At 41.3% G+C, this 14,291-nt stretch overlaps 2 protein-coding genes across 2 annotated transcripts; one reads left to right on the forward strand and one right to left on the reverse strand.

The window, feature by feature from the left end:
* Positions 1 to 750: 750 nt before the first annotated feature.
* LOC136016978 (cytochrome c oxidase assembly factor 8) lies at positions 751 to 7,644 on the reverse strand. The gene is made up of 5 exons (XM_065684795.1): positions 7,483 to 7,644; positions 6,534 to 6,731; positions 5,407 to 5,470; positions 3,500 to 3,590; positions 751 to 1,002 (listed from the first exon to the last, which is right to left on the reverse strand). The coding sequence occupies exons 1-5, from the start codon at positions 7,591 to 7,593 to the stop codon at positions 897 to 899; spliced, it is 570 nt and encodes a 189-aa protein (XP_065540867.1). The 5' UTR covers positions 7,594 to 7,644; the 3' UTR covers positions 751 to 896.
* On the forward strand, positions 7,334 to 14,001 carry BAG5 (BAG cochaperone 5). Its single transcript, XM_065684794.1, has 2 exons — positions 7,334 to 7,832; positions 8,387 to 14,001. Exons 1-2 carry the CDS (start codon positions 7,630 to 7,632, stop codon positions 9,765 to 9,767), a joined length of 1,584 nt encoding a protein of 527 aa, XP_065540866.1. The 5' UTR covers positions 7,334 to 7,629; the 3' UTR covers positions 9,768 to 14,001.
* Positions 14,002 to 14,291: the final 290 nt, after the last annotated feature.

Genomic DNA, 14,291 nt, shown 5'->3' on the forward strand with positions numbered 1-14,291 from the left:
GATGTTATGTACCTGGGGGGTCAGAAAAATCACCCTCAAGCAAGTTGTTTTGAGTGTCTCTGAGAAACTGGTGAGAATAGCACATTTTTTAAAAGAAATGAACCAGTAGAAAGCAGTGTGTATTAGTACTAATGTTGTTCTCCTCCACACAGCCAACTATCAGTTTCCTTTTCTAGCAGGATTTAGTGACTGGCAATGCATCTGTTTCACTGCTCAGCAACTAAAATTTTTACCAGACACAGTTAGAGGAACTCTTGTCCAAGGCAGCACGATGCTTTTAATTAAAACAACATTATCTAAGAAGATCCTATTGCATTAGTAATTTATATGAAAACATATCTTAAATCTTTATTAAAAACAGACAATAATCACACTGAAAAGAGGACTATCCTAAATTGACTGTATGTATACTCAAAAACCATAACTTGTCACTTCAGCCACTTTGTATTACTTACAGATAGCTACTGCCCCAGACAGACAACTGCTGAAAATGAGGCATTTCTGTCTTTATATACTACCAAGGTAGGTGGAGACATTATTCTCTAACCTGAGTGCAGGTCCAGCATACCAAATCACACATTATTTCAGAGCTATGACTGTGGTAAAAATGTGACAGTTGTGATCCATTCCATTTAATATAAACAAGGAACAGCTTTAATAGTTTTAGTAATACAACTTTAATAGTTGTATTTTGGTTGGAAAATATTATTTTATTCTTGGAATAAAAGATAAAGGAAATCAACATAGTGATTGTAAATTAAGACCATTAGCAACTTTTATTTACATAATTTAACAGATTCAAGCAATTATCACGAGTCATTCCAATTATGAACATCACTATAAACGACAAGTTTATAGCAGGCCTAGCTAGTGTTGCATTCTTCATGGAGCTATGATTAATTTCCAACATTTTTCTTTTTCCAACGAAGCCACCTCAGAGCTCTTGCCAGTGCTACTTGTCCCATGAGGAATGTGATAGTAAAATTACGTTTATACCAATCTCTAGGATTCCAAAGCCAGGAAAATCATCAGCACATAGAACAAGAATGGAAGAAAGGTACACAGTTATATTAAAATATCTTTTGGCATTGACAAAGTGATCATCAGTGATGGCCTACATTTTCAGTTCTTTGTGGCAGAACTTTTCGTGCCTAATGAGAGTTAAATAATCTATGAAAAGGTCTATGTGAATATCCACAGCCATGAACAGACGGATGTGGACTATAGGGCTACAACCATTGAAAGCTTAACTGTTAACCAGTAAAGGGATGTGCAGTTTTATGACAAACTGTATTTTAAATTAGCATCTGCAATGCTTCAGAAGTAAAGCCATCTAGAAGATTTTCCTGCCACCACTGTGCTATGGGTAAGATTTGTTAGTGCATGTATGAAGATGTGTGCTGGAAAAGGCATAGCTGGTTACCTACAAGGGTGAGAAAAATGAAATAAAAATCACACTTCAAAGAGTAATTGTATAACCCAGTACAGGAAACATTATGCTTCTAATGCAGTACCTTTTAAAGATTATTACTTACGCCAAAGTCTTTGTTATCTTTAAATAGTTTCTATGAAGCATGCATGGCTTCTGGAACCAATTCAAAATACAGACAGGATAGTCTGTATCAGCCCTTTTTAACCTCTGAGAACTTGCTTCAAATTCTAGACCCTTTTAGGAACTAAGATAATATCACAATTTCTTTCTATTTTCTAACAAGGATCCCTCCCTCATTTCTTGCTGCACAAGAAGCAATAGAATATGTTTACTGTAGAACTAGCAGGGAATATTAAACTCTGGAATTTAGGTCTTTTCTTGAGATCTCTGTGGGAAACCTTGCATGTACAGATCTCATATAAACCTCAAATACTAACCTCTCAGGTACGGACAGTAGCTGGAATTGTGCTGACAAGCAGCACGGAGCTCTCCCCTTAAATGTCATGTTAAATCAAAATATCATGCTAACACAGAAACTGTTTTTTTTCTCCTTTCAGATATCCTTTCAGATGTCCTATATCCTTTTGCTAGACCAGTATTTCCAGTCTAAGAACCCTGAACTAAATATTCATTGTGTGTACATACAGTCATTGCTTCAATTTTAACTAAATTTTAGAAGTTGCAACACTTCAGCAGCCAGTTTTCAGGCCAGCTGCCAACACTGCAAAAGAACATACAGCTGAATGCATAAACAGGTTTTTATAAATATGACTCCTCAGAATCAGAGTGCCTGTAAAAAGCTCACGGATTTCAGGGCTGTGCAGTTTCACTTTGAAACTACAATGATGCAGCTGACACTACCCGATTATACAAGGCAGCAACAAGGAAGGGCATGTGTAGGCACAAAACCTCAACTTGCTCACCATAAAAATGGGTACTATCCCAAGGTCACTACAGCAATGGTATCGGGTGACCAGTTCTAAAAAAATGATTTGCTTTCTCACCAGTTACAGGCAACTTGAACAATAATCCTCTTATTAATGTTTTACTTTCCATCTTTTCATGCTGCTGCTTAGGTTATGGTGAGGTTTTCCTCCCCACCCTTTCTCCCCATAGGCAAGACAAGATTTGCATTAAAATTATTCTTACAATAGAGTATGTTATGGTATATGCACAATGCATACCAAGAATCCTAAACCACAATTTATTATAGGTCAATTATAATGGTGGTAGAATTATCACTAGCATTACACCATTAAGAAACCAGTTACACTTGACACATTTAAGCCCAAAAACCTTTCAATCCAATACAGAGAAGAAACTGAAGTTGTGGGTTCACATTCAGTGGGCTGTGCTAGTGTAACTGGACTAAGTGCTATTCTCCAGCTTCCCATTCCTTCCTTATTTATAGGTCTCTATCAAATGTGCACAGCTACTTGTAGGGTATGTGTGTTTGCAAGTCATTTTTCAGCTGTTTCAGGTGCCCAACCCAGTCTATCAACTACTGCTGCAGAAATAACGCAGTAAATGTTGTGAAGAGGCAGGGTAGATGTGGGCTTACCCAGTTGTAAGGTTCTACACAGGATGAGTTCAGGAGATCATTCTAGCAATGCTTTGCCACACAAGAAACCAAAAACTCAAAACTAATCACTTTCATTTTTCTGTATGCTTGCAAAAGAATAAACCCAAGAGTACTAAGTACAATTTTCCTTTGAGATTAATCACATGTAGTAGTCCCTATTTAAAAGTCAACTAGAATCTGTTATACAGAAATTTAAACTTTTTTTATTTGCATATTTGTCCATTTCAGTTAGCAGCATGGAAAGACCCATAAAAGAGTGCCTGATCACCTCTCTGAATCTCAGATAAGAAATTAATCTCTCCCCTAAATCAACACTAAGCAGCAGCAGAACTCAAATCCTAATGCAAATTTCTGAAAAAACTAATTTTCTAGATGATAGTTTTAGGTGCTGCTTTACCAATTATGGAAAAATTGTTCAAATTTCATCTTACGCCTTTCACTAAGGCTGTAATGTGTATCAGTCAACATAAATACCATCTACATACCTGTTATACTGCATATGCTTTCTAAAATTTTTACTTAGAAAGTCCTTGTAAAAGTCAGCCATTTCTTCTGCATTCAGTGTTGCTTTTTGACCTGAAAATAAGTTTTGGCATAACAATGTCAAGACAATTCACTGGATTAAAACACTGGATTCAGACGCAGGAGATCTACATCTGACTCCTTATTCCTACAAGCTTCCTGTGTAAGCCTGAGTCAGTTAATACACTTTTATCTTACAGCTTCTTAAAATTTAGTCTAGGGGACACAAGAGATTAAAAATACTTACCATGTTGCAGCTGGTGTAACTTTTAAACCCTTATTACTTTTGAAAGTGATTATGTTTACCAGGTCTTAGATTATTTAGGGAACTAGTGGACCCTTATGAAAAAATCCATAGATCTAGGAGTATCTACCTTTGAGTATAATTAATCTCTCGCAGGGCTGAAGTCTAAACAGCACAAGTAAGAGCACTTAGTAATTCAATTTTCCCCCCTAAAGCAATATCAATAAATATAGAAAGAACACCAGCTGTGACTGACATATTTTCAGATGTACATTTTTTCCATTGCTGTTAATAAATTTCAAAGTAACTTATACCAACAAGTATATGTTCTGAGATGTCAGCTTTATTAACAATACAGCAGACAATTATTTTGTGAAGCTCCTGAGACTGATCATAGAAATGTAAATTATTAATCAGTCCTATTTGTCATTATTTACAAATCTGATATATTACTACGGATTAACATACTATGGGACAAATTGGGATAAATTTACTCTAAGCCTATTTGAAGGCTGACTGCTTAACACCTGTAGTTAATTTGTTTCTTCATACTGGTATCAGAAGAATTGATTGTAGCTTCACTTACACAAAAAATTACATCTTGTTCGAACGGTTCATATATATTATTATTACTCTTCTGTATTATAGAACTGTATTACAGAACAAAGTTAATCAACACATGCAGCCAATATAATTTTATTTGGAAGGGACGTACCTGGTTACTATTTTTTCTTTGATTTCTATGGTATTAAAAAAACCAACAATCCCCACCCCAAAAAAAAACCCAAGCCCAAAACAACAAAAAACCCCACCACTACACCCAAAACAAACCAACCAACCAAACCCAAAATGGCAATATATAAGAAAAGTCTTTGAAAGAACACAGAACTTAATTAAAATTTTATCTCAACCACACACTGGTCACCAGGATACAAACAGAAGAGAAAAATAATGGTCTGTGATATACAGAATGTCAGAGCAGACGCTTTACTAAACTCAAACAGATCATTATTCTATGAATAAAACATTCAACCTCATACCACAATGGCCAATTCACTGTTACTATGAAAGGATCCTGTTTTCAATTTTACATAATGAATTAGAGAGGCAACTATTTTACAGCAACTGTGATCAGGCACAGACAAGCAGATATCAGCTGCTGTCTCCTCTGAAGCTTACTCTCCCTTAAGGAAAAATATTGTGTTCACTGTACACACGATGGACCTGAAGCCAATAAATGTGAATTTATCCACCCAACCATAACATGCACTTGAGGCAAATGCTCTTATTTGTTTAGCTCTGCTAGCTCACTGGTTTAGAAACTGTGAAAGGAAAAACGCTCTTTTCTCCTCAGCCTACAGGATGATTGTATTACTTGGCTAGGATTTCGGTGCATTCCCTCCAGCTCTGAGAAGGACATAGGGAAGAACAGTGCAATAGATGATCTGACCCCCACACACACATCTCTGAGGAGCTCCTCCCCTCTTTATTATGCTCCTGAAAACACTTCTGAGTTCTACCCTCAAGGTTTACTTGTGACAGAACACAAAAAGCATATATTAATGAAATTAAAACTCAAGGAGAATTCAGAATGCATCCTGAACTATAAACAAAGATCTCACCAACCTGTTTCATCTCTCATTTCCAGACCCTTGGCTTTCAGTCGTGAATAAATAAATTCTTCTTTTTCCTAAAACATGTTTTTGCACATTAGAATCTGAGGTACTCAGTCTTTGAAGTTAACCACTGTTTTTAATCACACAGCAGTGTAGTGCTTAACAACCTCTGAAATAATAAGCAATACTCATTATACTGTAAATGTCAACAAAACATTTGCCTGAATCCAGTGCGTCTGTCACCTAGATCCTGCTGCCTGCATGCATCAATTAGTTCCTGCAAGTCTTCTACTGAAACATATACAACTTATTTGTGGATTAAAGCAACAGCTGAGCTTCAGTATTGCTTGACAGGATCCAAACGTTCAGTTTGTAAGACAAACTATGAAGATGTGCTGTGTAACTGAGAATTTGAGCATGAAGAAAAACATGCAACATTAAAAAATATGAAATTACTTAGATGAAAGCATAATAATTATTTGTATGTAACCTTATCAAACTTAAAAAGCAGTTATACAGAATAGAAAAAAAACCCAAACAACTAAGCTTTTTCTCTGAGACCTTTACAAGTTTTAAGAGGATATGATGATCAAAGATTGTCACAAATGATGGGGAATTGCCGCACTATTTCTGTTCTCCCCACAAAATTCAGTGTCTCCTAACCAATGCTGCAATCAGGAAAGAATACAGATCATGACTGGGAAGTCCCCACTTACAGCCTTGTTGGGGTACCTGCCAGTGAAACAGGACACTTCCCTCATTTATCCTTGGTGATTACACTTAATTTCTCTCACTTATGACAGAGCAAAATGAGCTCTGAATAATTTTCAACAGCTGCTCCAGTCATAGATAGGTCTTGCATGTAGGGGGGCTACAACTCCATACAAGTGCAAGACAGGAAAAAGGCAAATACCGCTTTGTGCCACTAAACAGCAATAGAATGTAGACTCCTCAGTACTGTACATCAGTTTCAAGAAATGAATGACAAAAAAGTAATTCCCACTAAGACACAGGGTGCACTAAAAGAAGCGGTAGCAACCACCAGCCAGTAACCGCAGGTGGAACAGCACCCTGCCCCTCAGACACCAACCCCAATTGTGGGTGGGCAGCAGGTGGGAGCCAAGCGGCGCTGCTCACCTGGCAGAAGGCGCGGTTGTGCCGTGCCCAGAAGCGCTGGTCGCAGGCCTGCGCCTCCTGCCGCGCCTCCCGCAGCCGCCGCTCCAGGGGCGACTCCTCGGGGGGCACGTAGAAGATGACCGGCCGCAGGTTGGAGTGCTTGTCGGGGGGGCCGATCCAGTCATTACGGGAGTGCGCTGGGGGGCTGAAACCCAGGCCCTGGAAAACACAGGCAGAACTCATTACGACTGCTTTGGCTGAGTTTTAAAATAACATCCTGATGCGAAATAAATTCCAAAACTCCACACAACCTTAAAACATGTGACCATGACGAGTTCAGAAATTATGCACATTCATTTACAGTGACTTAAAACAATGCGATACATTAAAAATCTACTTTTATTTATAAATGCACTACAGAGGAGATATCTGTGACTCTTTCCCGACACTTCTGGCTTCTTTTAATCAACAGTTTTGTTGGGGGGGTGTGGGTGTGTGTCCGTTTTTGCATTACTGATCTCCCACTTCGTTAAATTACTTAATGGCAAGAACTAGCAAGGACGCAAGTTCTCCTAAGCGCCGTTTTCTTCATGCATCCTTGCGTGCACACATCAGCGTGTAAGTTTTGAGGCTGGGTCTAGGGACACCCGGATCTAGGAGCTCGTAGCTCGCCGCCCGCTTACACAAACACTTTACTCTCCTTGAGCCTCGGCGCCCCCACAGCGCGGTATTTACAAACACGGGGGGGGGGGGTGGGTGTGTGTGCTGGAAATTACATAACCAACGAGAGGCCTCGGGGAGCACGAGGCTCTTATCGGGACGCACCCGCCCAGCGACACCGAGAGCTACCGCGGGGCGGCCCTGCGCCTCCCTCGGGGCTCCGCTGGGCCGGGACACTTCGAGGCCTCCCGCACCGCCTGCCGGCAGGCCGCAACACAGGAGCTGCCCCCACCGCCCCGCCAGGATTTACCGCGCTCTCCTGCCGCTCCCCGCGCTCCACCGTGGGGCGGCTGCCGACCGCCGAGGAGAGGAGGCGGCGGCGACAACAGCACCCACCCCTCAACACCCGGACCGCCGCCATCGCCCACCTCCTGCCGGCCCCCGGCGCTTTACGGCGATGTCGCAAAGACAGGACAGCCCCGAGCGCGGCGCGGCGGTCGGGGGCGGTGCTGGGGAGGGGGCCGCGTCCCTCGGCAGCCCCGTGTCCGCCCCCTCCGGTACCTCCCGGCGGCGGGGCGGGGCTCGCAGGGCTCGCTGCCGCTCGGCCCGTGGCGCAGGGGCGGCCCGGGCACTCGGTTCCTCGGCCGCGGTGACGGGCGGGTGAGCCGGCGGGACGGGGCGCGGGGGCCGGGGCAGCGTTGCGGGTGGGCGTGCTGCGGGGGGGCGCGGGCCTCTCCCTGGCGGCGGCTCGTTGTCATCTGCGCTCCCGGCCTCGTCGGGCCCCATCGCCGCGGAGGGGCTTGGCGGGCGCAGCGCCCGCTGTGGGGCCTGTGCGGGGGAAGGCAGCCCTGCCCTGGGGCTGGGGCACCCGCAGGGCGCCCGGGTTCTGCTCCTGGATTTCCCCCGGGCTGCGGGTGTCCGGCTTGTTCCGCGATGCTGTCGGCTGCGGAACAGGTAGGGAGGGGAGGGCTGGAGGCTGTGCGTAAACGGTAAGAGCCGGTCGTGTGGTAACTAAAGCATCACGCCTGCGGCCCGAACAGGAGGAAGAGGTGTGAAAAAACAGGAATGGCTATGAACTATCCGAATGGTTTATTCCTATTGCTAGTGATATTTAAAATAGCTGCAATGATGAAGTGATTCAGGATGCTGTGAAAGTTATGTGTGCTTCCATAGCACCTCATTAATCGCAAGTCTTGTTCTCACTTTCCTTGTAGTTCATCTGAAACTGGACATACGAAGAGAATGGATATGGGTAACCAACACCCATCCATAAAACGGTTGCATGAAATACAGAAAGAAGTCAAAGAGATTGAACAGCAAGTGGTTGTCTTCAGTGGTCTGCCTACTGATCGAGATTACAAGAAACTAGAAAGGAGTCTTACCAAACAGCTCTTTGAAATAGATTCTGTGGACACCGAAGGTAAGGGCGATATTCAGCAAGCCAGAAAGCGAGCTGCTCAGGAAATAGAGAGGCTCCTTAAGGAGCTGGAACAAAATGCAAACCATCCGCGCAGACTGGAAATAGAGGCTATATTCAAGGAGGCACAGTCACTTGTGGAACGTGAGATTACACCTTTTTACAAAGGAGGTAACTGTATAAGTGATGAGTTTGAAGAAGGTATTCAGGACATTGTACTGAGGCTTACCCAGGTGAAAACTGGAGGGAAAGTTTCTCTACGCAAAGCAAGATACCGCACTCTGACTAAAGTGTGTGCTGTTCAGGAGATCATAGAAAGCGGTGTGAAGCAACAGCTGTCCCTGCCACTCTCTAATGATGCACATCCTTCTGTCTCCAAAATTAACTCTGTAATGTGCGATGTGAACAAAGCAAGAGGAACTCTCATTGCGCTTCTAATGGGAGTGAGTAGTAATGATACCTGCAGGCATCTGTCCTGTGTGCTTACAGGCCTTATTGCTGATTTGGATGCTTTAGATGTCTGCGGACACACAGAAATCAGGAATTACAGAAAGGAAGTTGTAGAGGAGATCAATAAGTTGCAGAAATATCTGGACTTGGAAGAAGAAGCAGATTCTACTCAGGCTTATGATTTGGCACAGAATCAGTCCATTCTAAAAATAGAAGAGATTCGGAAGAAAATGAAGGAAATTAATTCTTTACTTTTAAAAACAGAGAATGCTTCTGATTTGTTTTTGGGATCCAGAGCAGAATTGCAGGGATTAATTGCCCGCTTGGATGAAGTGAGTCCAGGAAAAAACCCCTGTATTAGAGAAGCCAGGAGAAGAGCAGTAATAGAAGTTCAAACTCTTATAACGTATATTGATCTGAAGGAAGCACTTGAAAAGAGGAAAATGTATTCTGAGCAAATTGCTGCTGAACATCAGTCTCATAAAGCAGTTTGGAATGTTCTTGGAAACTTGTCTCAAATTCAGCAGGAGGTGATTTCATTTGATGGAAACAGAACGGATAAGAATTACATGAGATTGGAAGAACTTCTTACAAAACAACTTCTAGCGCTTGATGCTGTTGATCCCCAGGGTGACGAGCGGTGCAAGACTGCCAGAAAGCAAGCGGTAAAGCTTGCACAGAATATTCTTTACTACCTGGACATGAAAACAGATGAATGGGAATACTGAAATAGCCGTGGCCTGACAGAGAGGAATGTTTTTTTCCTTTGGCACTTTATGCAGATCATAACAGCACATAATACAAGTGGTGTGTTCTGTGCTTGCTTGTATCACGAAGATTGCATAAGCAGTTGACTTGGCTATATGTCTGCTATCCCACGCAGTCACCCACTTTCCATGGCAACTGTCAGTACACCATCAGCAATTCTGGTCATTGCTATAAGTAAAGAAAGTGTGATTCTCTGAAGGATTAGCTTAATACTTGATCAAATGGCTTCTTTTTTTCCTCCTGTTTTTGTTTTAATAACCTTGTGCAATGTTCAGTGGATGCAGATTTTTCAAAGATGCAGAAACTTCCTTATGGTATGGTACTAGCAAAATTATTTACAAAAGACTGGACATGGAAATTAATATTCAAGCATGAGGCTCCATCCAACAACTTCACAGCAGTCTGGGTATACTCTTAATGTGCAAAGGGCAAAAAACCTGCTAGCTTTTGGGTTGTAGTTGATTTATTCCATCCCTCACACCTTTCTGGGTGTTTAGATTTCTCAGCTAATGGAGCTATAATGCCAACTAGCAATTAGCATTTATATAGGCAAAGGCAATTATGTCTTCTTTTAATACCTGAGCCCTTTGATTTGGAAAAACATGTCTTTTGTTGTTGGAAACTGGCAAATTATTGCTTTAAGTTGCTGAGACTTGAAGAGGGAAATCTGTACATATGTACTGACCAGATAAATTGGATTTAAGGGATTTCACACTGCCATCTGTAAATATTGGCAACTTACACATTGGTAAACTGAAAGCTGCACTGAATTTTGTATAGTGGCTTCTTAGGTGTCTTTTTCAACTCTGTTGGTAGCTCTGGTTTGGACTTGTCTTTTCACATTCAGTGAAAACCCAAACAGAATTCACTTTAAAGTGAATGCACATTTTTGAAATTATTTTTGTAAAATTAGATAGCTATAAAGATGTCCCTAATGATGTAAATGCACGTTACATGTTTCATACTGGTCAGGTGTTGCTTTAAGCATGTCTTGGAAAAGACTTGCGGCAAATGCTTCTTCTTGCAACCCAGCACTTAGTTGTTTTAGTAACTTTGTAAATAAGCTTGCTTATACTGTTGTATGCACCTGCCTTTTAATTTGTGGCTGCTAGTGCCAATCAAATTTCTACTATAGCATGAGTTTAGGCATTTTTTTGAGAGCATGGCATTAAAATGAATTAATTATAAAGATACATTTAATTATGGATACTTTGCACTTAGGTCTTTGTTGAATGAATTGATTATCTATAGATGACAATTTGCACCACTTTAAGGAGTAAAAAACATTTTGGATGTTAAATATTTTTAGATCTATTTTTGACTTATTAGAAAAGACAATACTGTCCGTGAGAGACAAGTGCCTTTACGACACTGCTAACCTGCACTGTCATATGTAGATAGAGGAACTGTTTACTGGCAGCTTGATACATTTGTAATCTTTGCAAACTGGATTTCTCAAATATAGTATAATATATGTCAATGTAACATAATATGATAGATGACACTTGTTCTATTGAGTCCTGAGAATGAATATCAAAATTGGGAGATACGGATTCTGCTTAAAAATGAATGCGTTGATGTGGAGGTGGGGGACTTCAGGCAGGTCTCCTGTGCCTGTTCCTGCAAGAAGGAGAGAATATGTTTGCTCCATAATAAGCTTTGAGATCATCTAGTTTTTGAGGCTGTGTAATGTCAGAGTGTGAATATATTTAGTTTGTGATTGTACAGGGGATTGCTTTGCCAATTTACTTACCTAAACTGGCATATTTTTTTCAGTTGAGTACAGTGCCTAGGGCACAATTAGGCAATCACAGAATGTTTGTAGGATCATAGACTGGTTTGGGTTGGAAGGGACCTTCAGGATCATCTAGTGCCACCCCCCTGCCATGGGCAGGGACACCTTCCACTAGACCAGGTTGCTCAAAGCCAAATCCACCCTGGCCTTGAACACTTCCAGGATTGGGGCATCTACAGCTGCTCTGGGCACCCAGTCCCAGTGTCTCACCACACTCATAGTGAAAAATTTCTTCCTAATATCTAATCTAAATCTTCTCTCTGTCAGCTTAAAGCCATTCCCCCTTGTCCTATCTCTACATGCCTTCATAAAAGGTCCCTATCCAGCTTTCATGTAGGCCCCCTTTAGGTACTGAAAGGCTGATAGAAAGTGTCCCTGGAGCCTTCTCTTCTCCAGACTGAACAACCCTATCTGTTTCAGCCTGTCTTCATAGGAGAGGTGCTCCAGCTCTCTAATCATCTCTCTGCCCACCTCTGGACTCACCTGAGCAGGTCCAAGTCTGGCCTGCTGCCTGTTCCTGCCCTAGGAAAAGGGTCTAGGCACCTCTTGCAGACAGAGGTCTGCACTGAAGCCTCTCCCTGCAGCTGCTCCATGTGAGTAAAGGCTTCAGCCGCCATCGACGGGTGTAGATAGTACAGGTCCCCCAAATGGGGCTGCCGCTTATACTTTCCAGCATGTGCCCACCACTCCGCCTTGAGGGTCAGGTAGGACGTGTGCCCTGACCTGTGCAGACGGCTTGTGGAATGCATGAACTGCTGTGCCACACTCTGGTCACCACACTCCCTGGGGCTCGGGGAGTTTGTGGGAGTTGGAGGAGCCATTACTCCTGGCCCCTCTTTTGTGAGCGGGTGGGTCTCAGTGCTCCCCTGGGGTTCCCTGGCTCAGGAAAACCACATGGAATGCGCCTGTCCATTGCAAGCCCCTGCTCTGCTGCAGAACATACCTTCCTGTAACTGCTTCAGCGAGTGACACAGGGCACTCTGTGCACCTTCAGAGATACAACCCTGTTATATTTCTCTCTCCTTACCTCAAAAAAAGATATATTTTCCCCTAGTTAAAATTCCAATATATTGATATATTAATGTGGCTAACACAGAATATTAATAATGGTATGCACCTGAATAATACTCATTTCAAGCTTTCTACACATTTGAACTGTAACTTCTGATTTGCATTTACATTTTTAGGAAATACAAGAATTGGATAGTGTAATGATATTACACATTTTTTTCTTCAGTATTACTGTCAGGTCTGCAGTGGTTACTTGTAGTTTGTTTAACGATTTAGTGTCTATGTTCTTTGGAAGTTATGTGTAGCTTTATAAATGTTTGAACCTCTTAGGTAAAAATGAGTAACAGTTTTCATCTCTTCTTACATTTTTGTCTTAGCTTTTCTGAATGAATCGTTACACCTGTGTCTCTAAGAAGGCAAATGTGTGAGATTAATGCAGTTTTGACTGAGTAGAGTTCAGTACCAAGATACTATGTGGATTAAGCTTTTTTCCAGTGTTCTCTGATCTTATGGCTATTTAAATTTTAAGGTAAAATCCTCATCTGGAATGGGATTAATTCACAGCTTCTGCATGAATGAAATAAACTAAGTATGCTTAACAAGCAAAAAAAATGAAAAAAAAAATGTACACATTTCCCAAAATCTTGCTTTTGTGCTGAAGAATGTAATTTCTCTGGTTTTTATCCACAGATTGAGTGATACAACTTTCTTTGCTTTTGTGGCAGGCTAAAATAATCAGCAACATGCAAATGGACCAAATTGCAGGAGCCTGCATTTTAGTACTGTACTGAAATACAGTAACTTTGCTGTGTGCTGTGTTACCTACCTTAGAGCAAAATAAACGATTGGCTATTTGGGGGAGAGGTAACCCTGTATCATTATTCCTATTTGATAATTGTTTTTCTTTTTAAATAAGTTTTCTTGAGTTACTTCAGTGTTTTATTTTTGTTGTTTACTGCTCAAAGTGGGTTTTCTGTTACCAGCTTGGAGGAGATTTTTGTTAAATATGATTCCTACTTTTTCTATTTAACAGGAGTTAGTGAACATGCTCCTTATGGTGTGTATATCTTGATTTATTGCTGTGTAGGCTATGGCATTTGTATATACAAATTCAAGATTAAATATTGCAGTGTTATATTCTTGATTATTAATAAAAATACATTACTACCTTTTACTAGTTATTCATTTGAATGTTATGCCCTGCTGCCTTTCTCTATTTATTTTTGAATGTGAGTTATCAGAATGTAAATGATTTTTGTCTTGGAGAAAGTGTTTTTATTAAACATATGGACATAAAGTTATTTTTTCCCCTCCTTTAGAAGTTTGCTTTTCCACTGCTGTATTTATGAAAATAAAAGTTCTTTGTGTGGAAACCACTCATAACTGTACTTGCTAAATCTGGTGCCTTTTTGGTTTTCTCCGCATTCGACCTTGCATTACAATCATTACATCAGTCATTGGTTGTGTGCCTTCCTCAGCAATAGCTTTGCATACTCCTGGCCTTCAGCTGGGTGATCACTGCAAAAATGCTTATGGCTGTTTCAAGATGCTGCCACTTTTCTGTTGAAGGCTGCTGCCTTAAGAGATAAGCTTGCAAAACTGTTGATACAAATTCTCTAAATGTCCAAAATCAATGTGGATTAAAGAATCTTTAGTAGGAGGTAAGCTAATCTGGTTT

The sequence above is a fragment of the Lathamus discolor genome, chromosome 6 (genome assembly GCF_037157495.1).
Source record: "Lathamus discolor isolate bLatDis1 chromosome 6, bLatDis1.hap1, whole genome shotgun sequence".
NCBI lineage: Eukaryota > Metazoa > Chordata > Aves > Psittaciformes > Psittacidae > Lathamus > Lathamus discolor.

Coding starts and splice junctions, on each gene's coding strand:
- LOC136016978 (XM_065684795.1), bottom strand. CDS start 7,593: ATGGCGGCGGTCCGGGTGTTGAGGGGTGGGTGCTGTTGTCGCCGCCGC. Junction 3,591..5,406: donor GGAAATGAGAGATGAAACAG/GTTGGTGAGATC, acceptor ACTTATTTTCAG/GTCAAAAAGCAACACTGAAT. Junction 1,003..3,499: donor AAGCATATGCAGTATAACAG/GTATGTAGATGG, acceptor TTGGAATCCTAG/AGATTGGTATAAACGTAATT.
- BAG5 (XM_065684794.1), top strand. CDS start 7,630: ATGTCGCAAAGACAGGACAGCCCCGAGCGCGGCGCGGCGGTCGGGGGC. Junction 7,833..8,386: donor TCGGCCGCGGTGACGGGCGG/GTGAGCCGGCGG, acceptor CTTTCCTTGTAG/TTCATCTGAAACTGGACATA.